Raw genomic sequence first — 25,826 nt, 5'->3', positions numbered from 1 at the left:
TCCCTGCTGTGTAATTTGTGCTGGCTGCTGTCTGTCTGGCAGCAGCCGATACTGTATGTGATCATCAATGGTGCTTTTTTTCTGTCTCTGAGTGACTGAACTTTGTGACTTCTGCCTGCTGTGTTGGATTGCTGACGGCCCGGTTTGAGTTGTTTTGCCTTTTGGTCCATCTGTTGGGAATGGGTGTAAACATCAAATCTTATTATTCGTAGTTGGCGGCTGGTTAGTTTTGAATAAAGAATCCCCATTATGTGACCAGATAATAAAAAAATAGGAGAAATCAAGACAATGTTTTCATCCCCTCTCCCTCAATGTTAAAATTCACCTCCAAAATCCAATAAGTTTAGTCAAGGCCACTGAAACGGGTCATCTTTATTTTTTATTCTGCATTATTTGATATACCTCTGTAACGCGTCTTCACATACAGAAATGTGACCAACATGGCAGTGTAGTTGTACGTGAAAGTCATTGGGCTATAAGAGGATGCAAGCTCATGAAAGAGTTGCGCCTGGGAGAATAAAGACTTTGGAGACTGACGATTAGCCAACTGACTTTTGAGGCTCGGAAGGCTCTGCGTTAGTGGCGAACTGGTCAGCGAGGGGAGTCTGTCTGTAGGGGGGGGGGGGGGGGGTGCTTCAGAAAGGAGAGATTGGATGTCAAAAGATGAAGTAGAGGGAGAGATTTATTACAAAGGAGATGAGAAGAGTTCTCACAGGGAGAATGAATGAGTTCTGAAAAATAACTTGATCTTAGAGAAAAGACGGTGACCTACATGGTTACAATAATGTAATTCTGGTCCTGGAGAAAACATTGTATTTGGGTATAGAGAACAGGAAATGAAAAGGGGTATTTGTTGACATAAATTAGAGGGTGGGTTGTAGAGTTTAGTCTGTGAAGTTTGATGCGTCACAGGGAGTCTTTACAACCACCAAGAGGAGAGGAAAAAGACAAATGGGATGGAGGGAGCGGGAAAGATGAAAGTGGTCAGAAGCGGCCATGGTAAAGAGATGAAAGGAGGGAAATTGAAGGTGAAAGTGAGAGAGGTGCTGTTGGTGGTGGGGGTTTTACAAAGTGCGTTTCCTGGCAGTGAGGCTATTTGAAAACCTCTTAACGGGCTCCATTATGCAAGGCAGTCTTGTCCATTGTCCTGAGTGGATAGTTCTGATCCCGACAAATCCAATCTTTGCCACACTAGCACTGCGGCATTTGCTTAAACCTAAGATATTGAGCTGAAGCGCTATACTAGGCATGATTAAGACATGGGAGCTTTTACTGGAATTTACTTCTGTGTAAGTTAAGTAGTACTGTAGTCGCCCCCCCCCCCCCCAATTTATGCACAATATCTGTCACCTCTTGCTCATCAACAGAAACAAATTTCTCAGCATTAACCTCCTTTTGTTGGCTGCATTCCAGTATTTTAGATCGTACTTGTTTTACTTAATACACCTCCTATGACCCATGTTATGTTGGTAAAATGTAAACTCGACACGGCAGCAAGACTAACTGGTTATTTTGTGTCTCTTTCCTCCTACTCTCCAGTTCCAGACCCTCCTCTGATTGACTTGTCCAATAGCAGAGTCTATAACGAGGCCTCGATCTGCTGGAGGCTATCCGATGACCACCTGCCTACAGATCACCACATGCTTGAATACCGCAGGTTGGTGCACGCATGCAAAGAAATGACTGCAAGAGAAGAGTGGAGGATCGTGGAGAGCCACTGACGAGCTACATGCTTGAGGTCAAATCCAAACTACTTGATATTTACTGTAAACTCCTTCTCCAGACTCGGGGGCCCGAGCAAGTCTCCGTCCCAGGAGGACAGTGAGGACAGTGGGGTCTGGAGGGCTACAGACAAGGTGTACGGTGCTAGCACTGTGGTGGGTGACCTGGACCCTGACAGCCTGTACTCCTTCAGGGTCCGAAGCTGCAGGAACTCCATGTTCAGCCCCCACAGCCCCGAGGTCACCTTCCACACACCACCTGCACCTGGTAAGCACGAGAGGCGGGGAGAAGTATTCCAGAAATGATCTTTTCTATGTCTGGTACCTTTCCCCCCCATGATGGGTGTATGTGTTCTCGGTCTTTCCTTTGAGTCTTGAGTTGGACCTAAAGGGAACAGAAGAAAGGAGGTGTTGAGGCAACGTGAACATGTCTGTTAGGTTCTTGACGACAAAGTGTTAATGACTTTAAAAAATTGCATAATTTTCTTGGCTTAAACCACAGATTGAATTAATCAAACGTAAGTGCATTTATACACTCATTGACAAACAGTATTTACGTACAGGAGAACAGTACGTTATTGGGCCTCTTTTGGCCGCCGCAGCAGCTGAGCTACTTTTCACTTGAGTGACGGATGCTTTATTGGTTTTAGATTTTGAATTCTCGTGCAGCATTCACGATGGCAGTAATGAAGCACAATGGTGTTTTAGTTTATCACCATGGTAATAGCTTTTGTGTTTGCTATTGCTGAAACCGATATAGCTTCTTTGTGTGGGCGTGGAGGGCGTTGTACAGAGCAACAGCTCGGGAAAGAAACCTGTAGTTGTATCTGTTGCAAGTATTTTAGGCTTGGCTGACAGGTGCAAGGTGGCATTCATTAAACACAATCATCCTCAACCATCTGCTGAACTTGAAGTCAAATAATTTCCTCCCAACAAGGGACTGTCACTTTGATTTATATTCTGCTGGGCAATCATTTCATTGTCCCTTTGGAAAGCTTGCACTGAATATTCATACTCTGGGATTTGCAGAGGTGTTTTCTGTGTTGTCACTTGGTTTTGACGCACTTCAGACTGCACATTTTCCCCTCCTCTGGCAGGAGGCTGCACCAAAATGAGTCTGTTGCACACATGACGCGTTACTTCCTGATCTGATATGGCTGTGCTTTGATGTGTGTCCTGCACAAGCCTTGTCATTTGTGATGGGATTGGAGCTTCCACATTCCTGTGCTCTCTGGTTCGTGTAAGACTGAGTGGATGAATTCACTGTGCGTCAGTAATGAGGTGAAATTTCAGGCCAGGGTGAGAGGCAGAGGACAAAACAAACAATGGATCTCACACACACTACTCATGACAAAGCACAGTTACAGACCACAATTGTTTCTTCTTTTTTTTTTTATTCAGCCATATAATTACAAATTTTTATATTGTGAGGACTTTAAGCAAAGATCTAAGTGATTACATTTTATTGTCGGCGTTAATGTCTTGGTAATTCACTTGGTGAGCAGGATATCTTTCAGTGCTTCAAAGCCCAGCTTTGAGTGAGTATGTTGAACAGCTGACATGGAGTTTGTGGAAGAAGCACTTTGCTGCTGACCTCACAGATTTCAAGGTCTGGTTGAGAGACACACAGTATGTCCCATGTGCTGCCAAGTCATTAACTCGCTGTAAAAAAAAAAAAAGAAATTCACTCTATAAATATCAAGGTCTACTTCTTAACTGGATGCCAAATTATAATATTTCTGCTTTGGGACTAATTTCATGCTAGATTACGTTTGCCCCAATTTTTCTTTTATTATTTATTAAATAATAAGTTACAGTAGCAAGCAGATGTCACAGGTTATTTTGCAACATGGATGTTGCTATCACTGTTGCAAAAAAAAATGAAACTTAAAGACAAGACTTTAATAATTGGACAATGAAGGGTTTTATGCACCCTTTGGCTTATGTCTCTGACATGACGCTGCAAGATAACGGCGGTATCCCAACTAACGTAGCATAAAGCTGCAGCATTGTCTGTCAGTTATACTACTATTATCCTCATGGCCTAGAAGGACCCCAGACACATGCAAATGAGCTGGTTCCTCCCCAGTGTAGACTTCAGATTGTGTTGGATGGTTGAGTGAACAGGCATAATCATGTCAGCCTTCATATATTGTAAGTTATTGTAATTGTGGCCTTTGGCCCATTAACTATTTATAGAATGCATTTAATTGAACCCAGATGATGAATATAAATGGCAGCTGCACACAAGAAATGAGGACTGGATGTCATGGCTTTTCTAAATGGTGTGATGATGGAAAGTAGTTCTTTGCTTAGCTCTTTAACATTGTGCTATATCGCCCTCATGTGGCAGCTCTTGTCACCTACACAGCTCTAAACCTGTTTATTCCTCAACAGAGGAGAAACAACTGCCTTTTGTACAAATTGTATGCCCTCACAAGATTATTTTAATATTTTTCTTGACAACGTACTAACTTTTTCCTCATTTTACCCTTTCTGGTTTTCTCTTGTCAACCTCTTCCTGTGTTTTGTCCACCTTTTCTGTCTTGTCTTCTCTTCCATTCGTCTATCCTCTGGCTCATTCACTCCCTACCTCTTCACATACAGCTTTTGGTTTCCTGTTCAGCGACAAGTGTGGCTTCAGTACGGATCGCCTCATTCTCAACAAGCGACGGGACACTGTGGAGAGCGTAGCAAGCATGGCCTTCCTCCTTGCAGCAGAGCGTGTGCAGACGGGCAGCTACATTGGCCTGGACTACATAATTGGGGACACGGGCATCTCTCAGGGAAGGTATGCCAAAAACTGACAACAGAGGCTTTGTACAAAGAAGTTGTGTCCAGCAGTATGGTTAATTTGCAACGTTGCTGTTACAAAGGGAGTGATTTTGTCGAATGGACAGAGCTGCACAAACATTAGCCAATTAGAGCTAAATTGAGGCAAAAACTACAAAACACAGGAAGTGTAGCGCACAACGTGGAAGCCCTCTGGCATCTTGCTCATTAGACTGACAATATGTCATGCTGTCTGGATATGAAATACTTAAGAGACACAAAGCAGAGATAAAACTATTTTTGAGCACAAGGTGGTGGGATTATTAAACCGTCTTCATCAATATCCACCAGAGGACAAATATAAACAGTATTCAACAGGTCGTCACATTGTCCAGTCCTGCAGTAATAACCGTTGTTTTGTTTTGCAGACACTATTGGGCCTTCAAGGTGGAGCCGTACTGCTACATGGTTAAAGTTGGGGTGGCCTCTGACTCAAAGCTGCTTGAATGGTTTCACAATCCCAGAGACACCAGCAGCCCGAGGTAAGAGCACGCACATGATGGTTATCTATCTGTCAATGTGGTGACACTGAAACCAAGTTTTACATATTCTATTTATCTTTACCTCTACATACCTGCAGTACACCCACACGCAAACAATCGCAGCACAGAGATAAGTGTGTTTGAGTCATACCTAATCCGGTGATGTAAGAGAACCAGTATAAACTCGTAAAGAGCTTAGTCTCAGACAAAGCTGCCTTTCTCGCTGGATCAGCTCATGTAAAGGCATGTAGAGAACCACATTTATTTATGCAAAAACATTTTGATTCTATGGAAATGACATAATGCATGCAAGGTGATGAACACCGGGCAGCATTCAACTAGTCGTGTGAGGTAGAGTATGTTTTGATTTTATTTTATTCACCCTCTTTTAAAGGAATGGCTAAGTATAAATAATAGCAGTCTTTTTGGTGTAATAAAGCTAACATGACTCTGCAAATGCATTAACTATGGAAATTGTTCCAGGTTCATTTTCTATCAATCAATTATTTTCCAAAAATCCCTTTTTTTAAATGTGATTATCAATATTTGTCGTTTTTGTTTTTTTTCTTCCTTCGTAAATTGAATGTATGTTTTGGAGCAAACGTTTCAAGATATTGGTTTGGGAAATTTGACATTTTACTAAATTAAGACTTTAAAAAATACCCGGCAGATAAATTGATAATGAAAGTAATAGTTTTAGCTTTAATTTGGGCAGATCATTACTGTGCTCTCTATTTTACACAGGATTATGATTCTGGCTTTGACGTAGGTTACAAAACATTTTATACAAACTAACAACCTCATCTCTGTGTCCATCTATCCCCCCTCTTCTTCCTCTTCCATTCACCAGGTGTGACCATGATAGTGGGCATGACAGCGGCAGTGAAGACGCATGCTATGAGCTCTCCCAGCCCTTCACCCTCCTCACCATTGGGATGGGCAAACTCTTCATCCCCAAGACTTCCTCATCCTCCACAGCAAACGCAACGTCTGGAGACCCCGGCAACCGCGTGCTCCCCATGCCACAGCGCTTGGGTGTTTGCCTAGATTACGATGCATGCCGGGTGTTCTTCTACGACGCCGACACCATGAGGTGCCTTTATGAGAGGCAGGTGGATTGTTCGGGAACAATGTATCCAGCTTTCGGGCTCATGGGCAGCGGCAAGGTTCAACTGGAAGAGTTCACCACCGCTAAGAGGCTGACCTTCTGAGGAGAGATGGAGCATGTGGATGCATTGGGAACTGCATGTTCTGGGAAGATTTTAATGACAGGGTGGAGTACAATCCAAATAGTTTTTGATGAAGTCGGATGTGAGCAGGGCCTTCAGTCCTAAATGTGAAAATGGGATCTCTGCCAGAGACTGACCCATTTACAGTTGGCATGTATAATGTATGATCCATACACAAGTGTCCACATACAAAGGTCTTCAGAGGTTGGTATGTGACAGATCTTCTCTACATACCAAAGTCTCTGTATTTGACCTGGTTTTAATTGATCAGCTGTTAATCTAGTGGAATTAGCTGCAATTAGTCTGCAGCTACTTTGAATCTTTGTTTTTAACATGAAACGCCTTTGAGCTTACAGTTCCACTTCCTCTTTTGCCAGGTATATGTTGATAGATTCATTTGTGAGTAGTAATTATTGGGTGGTTTTTATTTTGTTGGGCTCTTTAACTATTTGTCTAAAAGTAGCAGCATAGGTTTAGATGTAATCATGGTGGACCTAAGAGCCTTGTAGCTACTATACAGCTAGCGCCTTTGTGCCTTTTTTCTTTTTTTTTTTTTTTAAGGAAATGGGTCCCTTAGTTTGCTCTAGCAAGCAGATGTTGGTGTCATTGCACAAGCATTATGGAGATACTTATCATAAATGCTTTATGTGGGTTTTTATTGTGGGTAGTTTCATCACAGACAGGGTGTCAAAGTTATAAATGTTAATGGTATTCTCTATACTTCCCTTTTTCCTCTTGACTTGATCACAGAAAACACTACCGTTCCTCCTCGTCACAGTTGTGTTCAGCTGTTTTTGCACAATATTATGAATGAAGCCTCACATATGATAATTTTAACAATCGTCACGTTTTGATCACTACCTAGTTAGCTGCTTCACTTTTAAGCGTTGCAGACATAATCAGCACATTAATGTCTCACAGTGACTGTCGCACTCTCAAAAGCGGTTCACCTTTTACTACATCAATGTAAATCCTGGAGTAGCTCCTTGGATTTTAAAGCCTCTCACTGTTTGCACAGCACTGAATGTGACTCATGCACTATAAAATCAGCCAGGTACCAGAACACTGCACTCGTAGTCAACGTCAGCTACACAGCTGCAAAGTCACTAATAGCCAAAGTGCGTAGGAAGTCGAGGTGCTGACTCGCCACTCTGTGGCCTAGCAGCCTTCAACTGTTTTAAAACACACAAATGCAGTTCTTCAGGTTCTTACAATAAGTGCTATCACAAAACACACGGTTCAGTACTTTTTTTAACTATCAAAACCACCGTTGACTTGCAGTGCAGATGCATAAAGTGTAGCATATTACTGTGTCACTGGTGAGATGGGCTGTCGGACAGATCACATGAGTAGTTGATTGGCTTTTCTTTAAATCAGCGCAGATATTCAAGGCTAAGAGGGCACGCTAGACAGACCGTTTGCTGCTGCACCACACTTAGTTTTTGTACAAGCGTATACTGCATCTCTGCCTGCACATGGGTTTGTTTGTACATTCATGTATATTTTGATTTCTGGAGGATTAGGGTAATCGCTGTGTGTTTTCTCAGGTTTCTGGCCCTGATTGGGGCCTAATGCTACCTACCTCTGTCCATCAGGCCTGGGAAACCTTAACTGCTGTACCTTTCCTCACAGAAACAAGTTGGGTTTGATTTTCAGCTTTGTCCGTCAGTCACTTCAATATCTCCGCCTTCTCGTTGTCAGATTATAAAGTGATTTTTCTAAATGTTTGATTTAATTTCCATGTACGTGTTAATCCAGAGTTTATTGTTTTCAGTGAAATAAAGTAAATCTTAAATGTTTCATTAGTTGGTGTTTGCTTGTGGGCTTGAAAGGTGTGTGTGTGTGTGTGTGTGTGTGTGTGTGTGTGTGTGTGTGTGTGTGTGTGTGTGTGTGTGTGTGTGTGTGTGTGTGTGTGTGTGTGTGTGTGTGTGTCACTATTAGTAGAAGGTATTGTAATCAGGTGTTCAACTGCCTTTGTCAAGGGAGTGCTTTTCAAATGGTACTAACCATTTCTTCTTCTGCTTTTTTGTGGTGTTGGTTTGATAAATCGGTTGAAATGTTTTGGCTGTATAATGTGAAGCACATTGTGGGTTTTGGGGTTAAAACATTTCATGAATTCATGCTTTTACAGCTGGACAAACATTCTCCAGTTTAAAAAAAGTATTTATAGGATTTGTGTAACTGCATTTGATCTTGCCGGTGTTTCTGTGAATTACTCTCACGGACCTGAACCTTGATTCCCATATTTTAAAATGGACTGTCAACATCTTTTAAACAAGTCTATGCATTTATGAATTTGCAGGTTCAGGGTTTTATTTCCGTCACAATGCATTCCTGTTAATGACGGAACAAACGGGTGAATGTTGGTTTGTTCCACTGAGTCACAGCACACTCGACTACAATTTAAGGTTGTGGTTCTAGAAATCTGATAATTGCGACATCTCATCTAAAATTATAATGCATCCTGGCCTTTTTTTCATTAATGTACAACCAACTATTTAGCAGGCTGGCTCTCAATCTATTTCCAAGCTTGTACTTTACAAAATCTGTAGCATGTCGGCAGTTGTTTGGCTCTGCAGGTGTGTATAATGCGTGTGTGTGCAATATTGTTATTAAACAGGCTGTAGAAAAGTTTAGAACTAGGCATATCAAGTAGATTTGCACTCTAATTAGTTTACTTTGTGGTTTTAAATGGGCTTTTCCTTAATACAAACTTTAAACACTACTTGACTTGTAAACTCAAATTGTTCTGAACTCTAAATTAGTGACATTTGTCCGTTTGTTTTCTCCAGAGCATTTGGATGTGGTGTGTACGTGGTGGCTTTCTGTACGTAAAGATGTGGAAATGTTCTTTGCTATGATTCCTGGAAAATGCTACACTTTATAATTTGCTGTGTATTTCATTAAATAAAACTAGTGTTTTTAAATCTTGTTTTGTCTCTTTAATCACATATTTGCGCTGTTTTGTAGTTTCACTCTGATTAACCTAACTGCTGTAGCATGTGAACATGTTAAGGCAGTGCCTGGCAGAAGTCACAACCCAAAAACATAACTTGGTGCCATTTAACATCCCTTCTATTCTTGCTTTTTCATGCTTCTTTTTGTACCTGTATTTTTGTATTCTATTTACTAATCTCTCTGCAATGATCAATTTCCATGCATCGGGTGAAGTATGCCTTATCTTAGTTGATACAAACGTAGCATATGACGTAAGAACAAGATTTAAAGTGAAAGTCAAATCCATTCACTATAAGGTTGCAGCTGAATCCATATTTATATATTCTATTTCATGAGCTATGTATGAAGGGAATCGATTACGGATGGGTTTATTGATGGTATTCGCCACAGAAACATCGACTTGTCCATCCACCTGCTGCAGGATGCTGAGCTGTGGGAGGAGGAGGAGGACGTCACACCGTGCACGCTCGCGCCCTGTCGTTGCAACGCGGAAGCGACGGAGGAGGAAAAGAGACTCCACGTCACTGAGGTGTAATATCGGCGTCAGTGCTACCTCAGTGCGATTCCAGTCCCATTGTACACTTCAAGATATCCTCGCCTGGGTTATAATAACTCGTATGACCGCAGAGGGAAGATATACTCCGCTGTTTCTGCACAGCGCGGCGTCGGTAGAGGAATCCGCTGAAGGTAACGTACCTTAACGGACGGCTGAGTCTGTTTTGTCCGCTGCCTGCTAGCCAGTCCGGGCTGAACCGGCGGGACGGTGCCTGCTACAGTATTTCCTCTGAGCACCGGTGACCTTTACAGCCTGAAGAAAGCGATGCACGGCGTTGTGTTGATGTATTATCTGCAGGGGCCATTAGCGCCACGGCTTACTCGCGACGGCTGAGTGTCGGTGAATTGACCCAGCTAGCTAGTGTGGATTTAAGGTCGACGGGCTTCTGTACGCGTTGTTGACGTTTCGCTTTGACAGCTGCTGGAGTGCAGCTGGGCTGCTGCTGGTGACATGCATTTACGTTCCTGCATCTGATCTCATGCAAACTGTATAATATGATAACTGGCTATAGCCAAGACGTGGACGGAATACAAACAAAAGCAAGCGGGCCCGTTGGACAGTTGTAGAAACTGTGCTGTAAGCACACAGTAACAACATGCTAAGGCCCTATTCATTGACTTCTGATGCTTTATACTAACCCATAATCACTAATCATTGTACTGTAAATACAAGAAACATATTGCACATGGATAAGTCATCATTCTAGCGTGTGCCATGCCATTGTTTAATGCAATAACATCATATCATTGTCTCATATACATGAGTTCAATACTATGACTTGTCAACATTATAAGGAAGGGAGTGTGTTCACCATCTCTTACATATCCAAGACACACATCTATGTTTATATCAATAAAAAATATAATACATTGTAGATTATTTTATCCTTTTAAATTTCCATCCCAGCATTATCTTCTTTAGCACTTCTGTATATTTGTGTTTTCCGTATTTGCAGTGTGTCTCTCTATGTTGTTGGTGAATGTTTTACTCAGTCAGTTTGCATGGGTTCTCTATTTATTTGCATCATGTTCTCTAAATTCTATTTACTTTACGAAGCCCTTGATTATGCTTTTCGCATGTGTTTCCCATAAGTTGCAGTGTGTTTCTCCGCCTTTCATTGTTAACACGTGCTGTATCAAGATGTCTTGGGATGTGTAGTCTGAATTAGGTTTTGTAGTCTGCAGTTGTCTTTTTTTTTTCTCAGCTTTTTGGTAAACAAACAAACAAGTGAGAAATTGTAGTTTCTTGTTTCTTCAGTGAGCCCAAACCAGATGGTTGTGATATGTTCAGAGAAGCCATGTTTCTGTTGGGCCAAAGGTGAGAGAACACAATCCACGTTTGAGTCCCTGGTTTAAAAAGGAGTCCTCTTGCTCAAGATATAGCTTGTTGTTTTCACCACATGTCATGGCTTGCAAAGATAAGGTCAGCAGTTCTGTTATGCAATGCCTCACATAGGTCGCAGAAGTAATATGTTAATGTCCATAGATTAAGGGACAATAGATTTGTCATATTCTGATAAGCTGTTTATTGTATGATGACTTAAATGTATCTTATATTTGTGTTTCCTGGTATTTTATTGTTGTACCTGAGTTTAATGGACAGTGGACAGAAATATTGAGATATTTAGATTTGATGATATCACCCATCCCATCATTGAAGCCAGCTAACTCCCTAAAGCATATTATTGTCTGTATTCAGCCAGGAGTAAGAGCAGCAGTACAGTGGTGCCTAATATGTACTCTTCCATTACATGCATTACAAGATTGTGGTTTGTTTATAATGTGTAGTTGTTGTGGAAAAACTCCGAGTGAGAACCTGTTTTATAGGGAACACCCAGTTACACCCCATACACACCTTTTACTCTGTCAAACCAACAGATAATCATGAATCATGAAATAGGAATTTGGACCCATACATTAGCCTCCTGATTTATCGTATAACTGGTGTAGGCTCAGTGTGCTGAGACGATACCAACTACACAGCGCTGCAGGAATAGACGACGTCGAGCTAAGATGGATATTTGGCGCACGCTGTGATCATTAGGAGCATGGCGGGGGGGCTCCCCTGAACTCCTAGAGCTGTTCATTTCAAAACAATGCATTACCAACATAGTTTGTGTATTGTTTGTTGAAATTACATCGCAACACTCTGTGTTTGAAATGGAAAGATGGCGTTACAATCGAGTATAATGGTGCTCTGCGCTTTGTTATTCAACACTATCACTGTCTGCAGTATAAAGCAAAGGGAAGAGGAACTGAGATGAGACTTTTATTGCTTCTCCATCACAGGTCGACTCGCTTCTTGTGCAGCGGCAGACCAGTGAGGAAGTAAGCTCCTGCTTCAGTGCAGTACTTCCTCTCTAGCTCCTCTTTCTGTCAGCTTTAAACGTGGACAGGCTTCATAGTGAGTTAGCCCGCCCCTTTATCACATAGTGATTTTGTATGATGCTGGTTCACCAGGACTGACACCTGTAAGCCATCACTTACCAGAGTTTTGTTATTATTACGCGATTGGTTGGCGGTGTCCTCAATCTATTTTAATCTCCAGCTCATGACTTGGAGGATGTTTACCTTGTCTTCATGAGCCGGGTCAGAGGGCCATGGCCTGGTCATAATGTCTGTGTGGCGGAATAAGCAGCTAAGCTGAAGCGCGACTGAACTGCTGGCTCATCCGAAAAACAGGAAGTCTCCAATGTGTTTCTAAAGGCTTGTAACCTGCGGTGTGTTTTGACCTGCACACACAGCTGTAAGTGATCCAGGACGGACAGAACAAAGTATAACTGCATTCTGTTATGTGTTATGTACGTGTCTATTGTTCACTGTGTCATTACTGTTAATGTTTTATGGCTTCCTCTGTCTCTGGCAGTATTCATTGACTCTTTTTATGCGTTATGCTGGGACGTACCTTTGTATGAAAATAGAAACCGCATCACTGTTTATTCAGAACTTGATCAAATTTACTTTCAAGGAGGCGACACACTCATAATCCACTTCAGTAAAGGGTGTTAATGTAATCTTGTTACACAGTGATCGAAAACAAAGTGCTTCAGCAAGCTCTCGCAGAGGCAGCTTCTTCACCGGTACAAGGACGGCGTAGTCACTGTTTGGCTAAATCATCGCAGAAAATAATGAATACGTGAGTATTTACCGAAACAAATGTCTCTCTGTTAATCTGTGACGTTAACGCTGAGAAGCAGAGAGACAATATGAGCTCTAATTTCATTTGTTTTGAAGAGCTTGCTGATTGTAAAATGTATACAGACTTTTGTAAATGGAGATTACATGAGGCGCAGTGAGTGTTGTAGCCTTACAAGCTCAGGTTTTACTCTCAGAGACAGTTGATGCAAGTTGGTTGTTAATATGGTGAACGTCTCTGAGCCACAGGCCAGGAAATGAAGGCTCGTCGTAACTTTTCTCAGTCTCTATCGCGGCGCTTTTGTTTGAGATGATAATCTTTAAATCGGACTCTCACTTTGCTTTTTTTCTTCTTTTACATGTTTTGCTTTCAAACCAGTCAGTAACTGATTTAAGCAGTACATACACAACATGCTTGGGAGCACAGAGTAGTAGGAATGTATCAGAATCAGCACTTTTTTGTATTTGAGTTATGAGCACCTCCATAGGAATACTTGTAATAAGTACTGCCTTTTGATTTCCCCCCTCTCTCTGTGTCTCTCGCTCTCCCTCTGGGTCAGTCCTGTCTCTTCATGATTTAGCTGTCAGATACATGTTAATTGTGATATGTGGCATGTCAAAGAGAAGTCAGCCCTCCAGCTCTCACACCTGCAGTCATCACATGCACGTACAGACTTTCTTTTTATCCTCAGACTGAACTAGAATACACCGTCTTTGGGGCATAAGCTCTGAGCTTTGCTACAGATGCATGTTGTTTTACCTCATCACAAATATATGAATAACTGTGTTGCCTCTTTTGTTTAGTGGAATATGTCAGATGGCAGGGAGGGTTAGAGTTAAAAATACGGATATACCAGAACTCAGAACTCCACCATCGCACGGAATCTTTAATATGCTCTGTACTTTCAGAGTTGATAACCACGTTTATATCTAAGCCAAAAGAAATTTGAAATGATTTTTCATTTTTTTGCCTTTTAAAGTTTCAGGCAGTTAAAGTGCTTTCATCACACACACTTCACAGGGAGTCTAGGAGCAGCATTGTAAACAGCACTGTTTTTGTTTACACATGAAATATCCAAAAAATCCTTCACATATGACACCATGAGCTGCAACAGAAGCATCTGCAGCAACAACTTGTTCTGACTCATTCAGCGTGGGGGATGTGATCTGTTAGTGTGAGACTTCTCACGTTAAACAGTCTGTAGGCTGAGGCTCCTTTTATTTATATTTTGGAAAATCATTTTATAGGTCAGTGAATTTGAGCTTTCTTGCCTGCCGCATTAGAGAACATATCTCATGTTCAAACTTGAGTTCCAAATGTTTCTTGTGTGTGTGCTCCCTCAGAGTACCCTGCCGCCTCAGCTCCTAAATGGGTGAGTCGGGGTCACGCCGTTCCACACTCGTGTCCCGCCTGCCGATTTTCCGCCGCAGCAGCAGCAAGAGGCAGGAGTCTCTCCCCTCCTCTCCGTCTTCGGGCGGACAGGGCAATGGCGTCCACACCTCTTCGCCCTCCAGCACCAACTCCAGTTCTGGCAGTACTGGGAAACGCCGGAGCCTTTTCCGAGCCCCGTCCCTCAGTTTCTCGGCTAAACGGAACAGCGAGCCGCGTGTCCAGCCCATCAACCTAAACCTCACCCCCCCGCTGACACAGAGCACCGATGCCAATGGGAATAACCAGCAGACGATAACGGCGTCGTCGCCGTCAGCGGGATTCAGTGAAGGTGGCGGACGGCCCAAGTCGCGCCACTCATTTGGGTTTGGCAGCCACAAGCAGAAGAAGATCACGCGCTCTCAGACCGAGGATTTTGAGAAAGTGTCCTCTTCCTCCTCCACAAATAATCGAAATGTATTTATAAACTGCATCAGCGGCTCGGGGGCCAACGAGGGTGACGACTCCGGGTTCCTCGATGACTACAGCGGCGGGGGGAGTAGCAACACTAAACGGTCGTCACGGAAGAAACAGCTGCTGCCCAAATCTTTCTCAGCTCACCACCGTTTCTCCCGGAACTCTGATCACCACAGACCTCCAGAAGTGAACCTGGAACCCCCGAGCGCCACCAATATCGCCCCGGCGGCGGGGGGGCTCACCCCAGGGTCGTGGTCAGGAGAGTTGCTTGGTGCCGGAGGTGAAAGCTCACTGCAGTCCCCTATGATATCAGAAGACCGAACCACAGCCATCACCCCTTCAGAGTTCATCCCCATCACGGAGGATTCTGCATCCGAGGCGGATGCCCTGCCAGCTCCCAGCCCCGGGTGTGGTTTAGCCCCAGGATCTGCCTCTGGGCCTGGGCCGGCTATTGACACAGCTCCACCTGAAGCCCCGCCTGCTGCAGAGACCTTCAGCTTGGCTGTCTCTACCTCACAGGTAAGTGTGCTTACATTTTGACAAAGTAAATGCTGAATGATCTGAACAATAACATCTTCCTGCTTGTAAACCATACAAACAGGAATTTATTCATAAATATTTTTACATCAGTGCTTCAGGAATAGACAATTCAACCACAGGTGCCCTTGGAATGTCAAGAACAAAAATAAACAAACATAAAGGAGGAATATTTATGACCACTGTGTGAAATCTGTGAAATGTGGCATAACAATTGAGCACCGGGGCATGAAAAGTCCTTTTATTGAAAGAGCTAAGGCATGAGAAAGAAAAGCCACGCATGTATGAACTGCCCTCCATATTTCACACCTTTGTGCTCACAACTTTTCCTCCTTCACAGACTATTCTATTTCATGTTCTGGTAGAGGAGGGGAACCAACCCCCCAGTGTTTTCAGAGAAAAGCCTTCAGTGCTGTTATTGCTCTGTGCTCAATGAAGAAACAATATTGTCTAGTTCTGATCATAGAAGATAAAGAGGAGGGAACTCCAGAAAAGAAACCATTTATGTAGTTGAACAACTGCAAAGACACAGCTCTGCACTTCGGAGGCCATTAATAAGTATATACACACAAATATCCACCTACTAAATGCGTGCTCAAGTGGGTTCTTCCCTCTGTCAACGTTTTGCCTCATTGGAGATCACAAATGTTCTTGTATTTGCCATTGACGCATGTTCCGTTTTTACACATTCTCAAAAAAATGTCCTCTGTTCAGGTTTTCTTCACTCCAGCCCAGTCCAGCGCTGAGAAACCTTTACTCCCCGACGCCAGCACAGCAAACAACACGGACTATGAGACTGCCATTTCCCTCTCAGAGCCTGAGACAGCTGTCCCCTGCCTACCTCTGCGGGAACAATCGCTGGAAGAGAGGAAGGAAAGAGAGGAAGAGAGAAAGGAAGCCATGGATGAGGTGTCAGCAGAGGAGAGGATTGAGCTGGTGGAGGAGAGGAAGGCCAGTGTCCACAAAGAGACCACGAGTGAGAGCGAGGCGTGTGGTGCGGTACGCAGCGAGGGTTGTCACTCTAATCCAGAGCAATCGGAAAGACGGGCGAGAAACGTGCGCTCTATTCAAGAGAGAGGAAGTTTCTGCGGCTGCCACGAACCAAGGTCCTCTCATTTGAGGAAACCACATGCAGGTATGAAACTCACACAAACACTTAGATGAGTCACAAATTTACATGCAGAGCCACAGACAGGCAGAAAACAGGGGCAAGAAAAATAATAACCATAATTTGGTGTCGTTGAGAGATGCTCCTAATCTGGTGTTATGCATCTTTAACTTCCTAACTTCCTGACTCTACCTCTAAGCGGCTTATTTCAATAATAATAGAAGAATTTATTTCCTAATCATTTGAATTGCGTGTTTTTATGTTAATGAACACTATATATGACAATAACAAAGTAAAAGGACTTATGACCCCACATGATAACTTTGACACACACACGGACACAAACTTGGCTTCTGTACTTGTTTGACAAGCGTGCTGCTTGCTAATATTTGAATTACATTTACCAGAATTTAGTTTACCAGTTAAAGTTTTGGTAATGTTCATTCATAAATATGTCACTATTATCTATGTTTTCATCAAAAACATTCACAATAATCTCTATCAAAATGAGTTTAATGGGAATAACATTTATAAGGCAGTTGAAGTGACAGCTCCTTCCCTGTTGATGGGTTTTATTTCCTCCTTATGACTGAACAAGTGAACACGTGAACAAGTGTGAACAGCATATCCAATAGTTCATTCCTGCGCCTCTCAAGGAGATTCCCACAGGAAACTGGTAAATGGAGGTGGTGCAAACTGGGCTAATCATAATCAAAGTATTCTTATACCCTTGTCTTACTCAGCTTGTTTTTCCAATTTCCAAATTCTTTGTGAAATCAAAATTCTGATAAAAATTGAGGATGTTTCCAAACATTACAAGAAAAATAAATAAAGCTTGAAAAATGTATTTAAAACTCTTGTATCTTTCACTTCTAGCTGTAGCTCAGACAGTCAATCTGAAAAAGATGCCTTCAGTCCAACAAATCAATGGCAGTTGTGGGGTGACAGTAGTGCAACAGTGTGTGTGTCATACTGACAGTTTATTGCTGAACCGAAGATGATTTGTTACAATCCTCCATCTTTCTTCTTCAGCTGCTGTAACACATTGCAAAGGATTTCTTTTTTTTTTAGCCAAATGCCACTAATGTTCTGCTTCCACTGCAGTATATTGCAATTCTTTCTTGCAGGACAATAGCTGAATATTATATGTGATATATTGGTGAATATTTATCTTCCAGTTAGCAGGATCTACAGACAGAATACAGCGATTAAGCAGCGATAATATTGAAGAAAATAATAGACGCCATCACACCTCATCTGCTAGAAAGTTCCCTTTCCGCTGAATGTGTGCCTGACCTCTTTAAGATGGCTTTCTGCCACTTCTGAAAGGGCCCACAGCATACAAAACTTACACACAATTTCTAAGTTGTCATTCATTTCAAAATATCAGAGAGGGTCGTTTTGACGCAATTTTAGGAGGAACAAGGACACGATGAAAGTTTTAAAGCTACACTTTCTTTCTTGCGACAAATGACTTATTGCTGGCTGCAGATTCTGGACATTGTTCTATCGTAGTGCTGCTGGACTGTGGGTAGGAATCACTGGAGGTGCTCTGGCTTGATGTTGGATTCAGAACATCATAAAGTACAGATGCAGTCGTACCTTGGTACTACCTTACTTACAATGTTAAGTCTGGAGCAAAGAACCTTTTGATAGACAGTTATCCTTTGAGCAGCATACCAGGAGTTACAGGAACGTGTTTTTATCCAAAAAGAAAGATCTCCAAGATAAGATACATGTTTTAAACCAATCATACATCTTTTCATATCATCACGCCTGGAGTACTGCAACTCTATTTTTACCTGTTTAAACTCCCACTCGGTCACACAGTTGCAATTTATCCAGAACTCAGCCGCCAGATTATTAAGTAAATCTTGGAGGTCTCATCATATCATTCCAATCTTAGCATCAATGAGCTGGCTGCCCATTATGTTTAATACATTTTAAGATTTTGTTAACTGCCCACAAGGCCATCCGCCATCCGCTGTCTGGCTCCAGATTATATTAAATACGTTTTAACCCCTCACAGCCCAGCCAGGCCACTAAAACCAGATGATTTATTTCAACTTCATTGTCATTAAATATTAAAATTGTGCTTGTTTTAGTATCGTCGTTTTTGTACTTACCATATATTTGGCACTTTTATCTGTTTTTTTCCTGCTTTTTATATCTGCTTTAAATGAGATCATTAGTTGTTTTTTACGAGATCGCCTCTTCATATTTGCATCTTATTTATTATTTACAGGTTATTTCCTTTACTTAAATTTGCACCTCCATCTGTTTATGTATGGGCTCAGTGCTGCTTGACTTAACTGCTCTCATGACCCGCGTTGTTTATTTTGTATTATTCTGTAAATCTTTTAATCTGGAAATAACTTTTTGCTAAAGCTTTAAAAGTGATATATGAATAAAAGTATTATTAGCAGTTTTTAAACAGGGTGAGCTTGTCGGTTGGACTCCACAAAAGAGAATTTGACTATATTCATTTTAGCAAAGAGCATCACGGGCCTCTGGTATGTGGGCCCCCGTGTCTGAATTTACTTTCTTGTCTCAGCCTCGAGTAAAATGGTTGAATACACAAGGAGACATGGTGACCATTAGGCTTTCTCAATGTTTTGTTTTGCTCAGTGCGAAGCCCAAAAAAGTGCAAATAACCATTATTTTTGTTCAGAGTGAGTTCACAAGAACAAAGACAAGGAGACAAACACATAAACATAGGGGACACGTGGCTGCGTGCATGTGTCAGTGTGTGTGTGTGTGTGTGTGTGTGTGTGTGTGTGTGTGAGAGAGAGAGAAAAAGGTTGGCATGAAGTGCTGTTTTTAACAAATGTCATAGAACCTTTTGCTGAAGTAGATGACGTGGCGTTGTCTGTCTGTTTTCACATCTATCTCTGATCAAAATAGAGCAATATAGCAATCTTCTGTTTGTCTGACTGAACAGTATTGCACTTGAACTCTCACATTCATTCTCTAGTTGTATTGATATACAGCAAGCTTGGTGTATAAAACTTTCTTTTATTACAAAACATGCATAAATAGCATTTTACCAAAAGCAATATGGCCAAAGAGCTTCAGAAAGGGAAGACTTGACTCAATTTAAAATGCCCTATGAGTAAGAGCTGTTTCGTCATTACATTTTCATGAAGAAACCTTTTTCCTACAGAAAATGGGGCTGACTGCCACCAGTTGGAAATATATTAAAAATATGGTGACGTCTCAGTTTGTGGAATCACTGTTGGAAGAGTTTCACCTTGACTCTTTTGTCTGTTTGACTCGCCTCCTCTCGTTACTCATCCCTTTCCTCCAGCCTCTCTGTGTAGCAGCGTCAGCCCCTATCACGAGGTGATGCGGATGGAAAGACGTCTTCGCTCCTCGTCTGAGGGGGCCGGTGGGCCTCGTATCCATGGAAACCACAAAGATGCCCCGGGCATGGAGGGATGTGGTCTGCTCAAACGCAGAAACAACTCCTCGTCTTCCAAACTGGGAAGTCTGGTAGGTCTTGAGCCGTGTGTGTGTGTGTGTGTGTGTGTGTGTGTGTGTGTGTGTGTGTGTGTGTGTGTGTGATTTTATAAATTCGTTGAAAGCCCCGAGAATATACTCCTGTGAGAGCCTCTAAAGTTCATCATATAACTATAGTTTACATAACAGATGTCAGGTCATGCTCTGTTATCATTACATCACCCTTCAGCATCAACGGTGTGTGTTATGAAACATACAGTATAGTGTGTGTGTGTGTGTGTGTGTGTGTGTGTTTATGTAACAGCTTACATCCTGGTGAAGATGTTGAGGTAACACAGTTTACACACATGGCACTGAATAGTGTGTGCTGTGAGGTGAGCTGTGGAGCAGAAACAATGCACTGACTGCAGAGTGGTAGTTATATAGAGTATCTGTAGATGTGGGAATTGTGTAAAATCACACACACAGATATTTCATATGTCCACAAACTTAAATCCAACTTCACCACCATCTTAGCAGTTTATTTAGGCTGCTGTTGTAGTCTCACTTAAAACTCTGCATACCAAGGAACTGTGACTTCCGCACTGGATTACCAAAACCGCCAGTGCATCATTACAGGAAGAGCCCTGGGGATGAAAAGAGCGACTGTAATTGACCACAATTGTAACCAGCTGCTAACACACTCCCGGATAATATACTGTATGATAGGAGATCATGTCTAATCTCATCCTGGGCCCATGCCTCTGGCACCAAAAGTGTTCCGGCACGCCCTGGGCAAAACCAGGCTCAGTGCACTGGGCCGTACTTTGCAGCTTTGATCCACAAAAACAATGCTTTTCATTTTCACTCCCTTTGACTTCTCTTAAACTCCTTTCGAGACGTTCTTTAAATGCAGCGCAGTGAGAAGTGTCACACGTGTAATGAGGAGCTACAGTGCTGTATTGACTAAACCATAACAAGCTGGCAGCTCAAGTCTAAATGTGTCACTCGGTACAAGTACAGTATTCAACAGCTCAAGTTAAGCATAAGAATCTGTAAATAAGTTATACTGTATATGTGTTCACATGAATGTGAAAAACACACAATAAACATTGAAAGCTGTTGAAGGAAAAAGCCCTGAACTCAAGTTCAGTGTGACTGTGTCGGGATAAAGTATTTTAAGAAACTTCTTCAGTCATCTGTAGGATTTAAGCAGTGTGCCTTGTGTTTTTTTTGTTTTTTTTAGCATTGACTGTCAAACAGACATTGCACCCGTCTTTGTTGATGCATGCTGCAAATCCACATTTGTTTCTGGGGAAAGGCTACAGCTACTGTTGTGTATTGGTTGGTTTTCTTCCAACACACACACAAGGAAGCTCTGTCGGAGGAAAGCTAGTTGAAGTCAATCCCATTTATTTTGCCAGGGACTATCCTCAACAAAGAGATTAAAAGGGCCGGGATATACAAAGCACTTTGCTACGTACTTTACAGACTGCACCCTCTTCTCGGCTCACACTTCCCTAAACGTGGAGTAATCACTTCCTTTCCTTCCTCTGTCCTATGAAGGGCCCTTCGGGGGGGCCGAAGTGGTGCAGAAAGCGCATTTCAAATTATGTACCACAACTTCTCCTCTTTCTTTTAGCTTGATACAATTTAGTTGGTTAGCGGAGGGCCCTTACGGAGCTTATGAAAAAGTCTTGACCGACACACCTGAGACTCCTTTAAAAGGCAAGGCAAGTTTATTTATATAGCACATTTCAGCAACAGGGCAATCTAAATGATTTACATAAAACATCAAAAGCATTGAGCCAAAGTGCAAAAGAAACACATCGTAAAAAAAGGACATTAAAATGCAATTAAAGCAGTCATTCAATTCCAAGAGGATAGAAAATAAAAACAAGCTATAAGAGGGGTCGCAAATACATGAATAAAAGTTACAGTGCAGTAAAAAAAAATGTCTTCAGCCTTGATTATAAGTAAATAAATAACTTGGACCAGTGAGGGTATGAATAACAGGAATAGATGACGCGGGTCATAGTTGGTAACATATATACGACGTGGCTGAGGCCTGTGGATCAGTCCAGAGCCAGATACATATTAACAGTATGCTTTATTGTTGCTGTTTCATTACAGCCCAGACAAAATCTAATAAAGCAAATAAAGATTCGGTTTGCAAAAACAAATAACTAGTTTGTTGAATTCACGGATATAACATCTGTGAAGCTAAAAAAAAAAAAAGCCAGTGTTTGCTTGTTATTGTTATTTGGATACCCCTTTGGGACACTGCAAGATATTTATTTTACCAGCATATATACGTTGTTAGTCGCTCGTAAGTTTGTGAGCGGCAGCTGTGATAATATTTTGGCAGGCTGACGGTGATTACATCCAATTTCAGTCGACAACAAAAAGAACAACTTTACAAGTTCTGGAGAAATTCTTCCTTAGCTCAGGCAGAAGCTGAACTGCGAACACGCACTTTTATTTGTAGTTTGATCGACATATACGGTGAAATAGTTCAAACTGTAATGCACTTTCCTTTGACTGCTACTCGTGCTCATCAACAGTTGCTTTGGCAGCTTGCTTGCTACACAGCGTTGTAGCGGAGGCTGCCTCTTGTTTTTCATATCCTCCAGTCTGACTGCTGCCTTGTAAAGGCTAGACATCATAAATGACACTTGTATTAATCATAGAACAGATAACGATTCACGTCCTCTCCCAGACAGAATGTGTGATGAGCACAACAAATCTGTTGGGTTTTGAAATGAAAAATAATCAAGGATGTTTATATACTAGTGGTGTTGAATGCTCTCTTTGCCCAAAGACATCATGGCAGCCACATATATTATACACACAACTAATCAAATTCATTTTCAAAGGTTTCTGGTCACACAGTAGAGCTCCAAAGATGTATCTCAGACTAATACATAACCATTTGTGGTGTAAAAAAACACTATCATTATCATATCATGAATGAATTTTATGGGAATTAAGTAAATTGCTTATCAAGAATAATCATCATGCTGCAAGAAATCAGTTTAAAAAGAGAAAACCCTTATTGTAAGATATGGACTTCATATTAACACCACTTCTGCTATGGGAATACCAGCATGCTCCCGTACACTGACGAATAGCTTTTAATATTGCATCCAATGGTAAGCGCTCTCATTATATAACTGGTTATGTTTCATAAATCATGGTGATTATATCAAGGTAAGTCCGTGGTCATGTCCTAAATGTGTTCATTTTTAAATCATTGAACAGCGTAGAGGCTAATAAAATGGTAAGTGTGCCTGGAAAGAATGGAGCTGATAGCCAATTAGGGGCTCATTAGCTATCGGAGAGGAACAAGAGTCTGCAGGTCTCCGTCCCCTCGAGGATTGGAAGTGACTACCTCTGCTGTAGAAACCAATGTTTCTTTTAATTCGCTGAAACTTTTGATCCTCCAAAGCAATGTGGCTAAAGAGCTCAGAGACAATCCTTTTAATGGCTTTTTGGTTATGTTGGAGCACTCGGCTGTTCACTCAATTTAATTGTAAGATGGTAATGTGCAGTCATAACTTAATCCAATACCTTGTTCTGGTGTTCACTTTTTTACGACTACCAGATTTAAGGCTCTTATTTAGTTAAATATACTTCTCGTGCTCAAGATTCGTCAGCTTCAGGTTTCACGCACCATCTTTTGTGACCCTCCTAGACAACAATAGACCATTTCCATGGAAGATATTTTGACCAGTTATTGCAGATAAAGCACAGGTGTAACAAATAACAAATGATGGTGTGTCCCACAGTTCACGCTGTTGTTCAGGCAAAATATACTCGCAGGATGTGGTAAAAAGCAGGCAGTTCAGGAAATGGCATGGGTAGGGTTAAGCATTAATGAGGGAGTATGGCTAGTGGGCAAACAAACAGCACTCCCCACAGTTATAAATTATGCAGTTTCTTATCAAAACACTTCACTTTCATTTCTGTCTGTCCTTGCACTCACTACAGCCAAGCAGCACCATTCCGCTTTGCAGTTCTAAAACAAGAATATGAATAAACAACATTTCCAAAATGAGAAGTCAATCCCACGCCCTCTCTCTAACTGGTTGTAGAACCTGACGATTTCGTAGGTCAAAGTCTAATCAAATTTAACGCCACGTGAAGCAAAAGAGGCAAACATGTCTTTTGCTGTTCTGCATAGAAATAAATTGGGAGCAAAATCAGGTCTGCTTAAAAGCCATTCCTCTAGCAGGCACAATGCCCACGGCCGGGAAACTGGAGCACCCGAATAGTATGCCGTTATTTCATGTTATTAATTACACCTGCTGTGTGTCAAAATGTCATAAAAAGGTCCATAAACATGCAGAAGACTTCCAATATGTCCTTATTAAGTACTTCATCTTCTAGAAATCCTTTTCATGACCAGACTACATATTGCAGAAGTAGGAAATGTAGATATCTCACTCTAATTCATGACTGAAGTCATATTTTCTGCCTCAATAGCATATTCTCATAAAGGTTTAGACTATGCAAATGTGATAGAAATCTTGAAATGTACAGAGCCATAGTGGAATTATGGATTCTGTTGCTAACAAAGTGAACAGTATAAGCACTGGGATTGTAAAATGGCATTGCCTGTTGAGTGAGTTTGTTTTGCTCTGGGATGAGTGCTTATTGATGGGAGGAGATAGTTAGAGTAAAATGCAGGTGATGGAAGGGAGACAGTTGGGGGGGGGGGGGGGGGGTAAAAATCCGTTTCTCTTTTCATTCAACAACAGACTTTCAATTTCACAGGACATTCAACCCTTTTGCTCCCTTTGGCGCGTTGTAAACACACCTCGCAGTGAAGCGTCTGCTCAACAGAATCAAAGTCGTTTGTTAGTCCGTATATTTTCCATTGCTAGAAGCCATGCTACCTGGCTGCGAAGCAAAATCTCTCTTATCATGAATCTGAATGAAATTATCACCTCGGAGCCCCGGATCGGCAGTGTGAACAGAAACCAGTGGATTTTAATGGACGGAAAAGAACCTCTTGCTTCCTCTTATCCCTGTTTTGGATGTCGTTCTGCGAGGCAGTTAAGAGATGGAGCCATCTGTTAACGAGACCTGAATCTGATATTATCTCTATTAACTCGAGGAGAACGCTCACTCAAATCACATAAGCGAGTGAACGGTGACATCTCTGGGTTGTAAAATCATATTAATACATTTCTATGGTTAGAGGGGCACATTAAAATGGGTAATTTAGCTTCAAATGAAGTCTGTGTGCAATAGTATCACACGGTATGGGTCTTCATTTCTTTTCCAATACCTTTAGCTATTAGCTTTTATGTCTGAAATGACTTCTTCTGTTCAATCGCATGACACTGAAAATCATCCTGGTCTTTTTCCGATGGTAACTGCGGCAATCATCTGGGTGAAAAAAACAGTGATATTGTGTTACACATTCACACAGTACAAAGACCACAATGGCTTCATATAGGTGTGGCCTTGAAGAACATTGATTTTCTTGTTTGGAAATTCGTTTTTCTAGAGTTAGGCATGTCACGAAGCATCGAGACTCTCGTTCTCAGACGGGAGGAGATCAATACGGAGTGTGGCTCTGAGGTTGTTTATGTCCAAACAACAGTGATGAGAGCTGAACAGAGTTGGTTATTGGATTTTCAGATGCATCTGCATCTGCTGATACTCCATGAGACTGTCGCATAATCGTTTTTTGGCTCCTGATATTTGCTTTCATTTTTGCACAAAAGTTCAGACGGGGTCTTTTAACCAATATTAAGTGCTCTGAAAGCCTTTAGTAAGCCTCCCCGACTTAATTTCTGAAAAATATAATTCTCTCAAAGGTTGTTTCAGGTTATAAAATATATTCAAACCAGCTGAAAGAACTACTCAAAGTGAATAATTAGTTGTTTTGGCCTTGTGAGGTTGTCCGACTCCTGAGATTTGCTGATTCAGGTCAATTCCATTCACTGCATGAGATTAAGAAAAATAAAACGTGGT

The 25,826-nt window shown here is 41.7% G+C and overlaps 2 protein-coding genes across 12 annotated transcripts in view; both read left to right on the top strand.

Annotated features, from left to right (window-relative positions):
- The window catches only part of trim36 (tripartite motif containing 36), a 29,516-nt gene extending 20,325 nt beyond the window's left edge, over positions 1 to 9,191 (top strand). For all 8 annotated transcript variants that reach the window (XM_031856262.1, XM_031856259.1, XM_031856261.1 and 5 more), the window contains 5 exons: positions 1,540 to 1,657; positions 1,784 to 1,989; positions 4,329 to 4,512; positions 4,922 to 5,035; positions 5,886 to 9,191. In XM_031856262.1, the coding sequence (XP_031712122.1) occupies positions 1,540 to 1,657; positions 1,784 to 1,989; positions 4,329 to 4,512; positions 4,922 to 5,035; positions 5,886 to 6,246 (983 nt within the window). In that variant the 3' untranslated portion in view covers positions 6,247 to 9,191. The remainder of the gene's footprint in view (positions 1 to 1,539; positions 1,658 to 1,783; positions 1,990 to 4,328; positions 4,513 to 4,921; positions 5,036 to 5,885) is intronic.
- Positions 9,192 to 9,700: 509 nt separating this feature from the next.
- ccser1 (coiled-coil serine-rich protein 1) overlaps positions 9,701 to 25,826 on the top strand; it is a 103,852-nt gene continuing 87,726 nt past the window's right edge. Inside the window, exons 1-4 of one of the 4 annotated variants that reach the window (XM_031856541.1) lie at positions 9,701 to 9,909; positions 14,257 to 15,277; positions 16,010 to 16,430; positions 19,711 to 19,895. In XM_031856541.1, the coding sequence (XP_031712401.1) occupies positions 14,282 to 15,277; positions 16,010 to 16,430; positions 19,711 to 19,895 (1,602 nt within the window). In that variant the 5' untranslated portion in view covers positions 9,701 to 9,909; positions 14,257 to 14,281. The other 3 variants (XM_031856540.1, XM_031856542.1, XM_031856539.1) reach the window with 3 other exon arrangements.

This window comes from Anarrhichthys ocellatus, unplaced genomic scaffold (genome assembly GCF_004355925.1).
Source record: "Anarrhichthys ocellatus isolate YVR2014 unplaced genomic scaffold, GSC_Weel_1.0 scaffold17, whole genome shotgun sequence".
NCBI lineage: Eukaryota > Metazoa > Chordata > Actinopteri > Perciformes > Anarhichadidae > Anarrhichthys > Anarrhichthys ocellatus.
The sequence above is the reverse complement of the archived record's forward strand: the minus strand, read 5'-3'. Positions and strand labels throughout refer to the sequence as shown.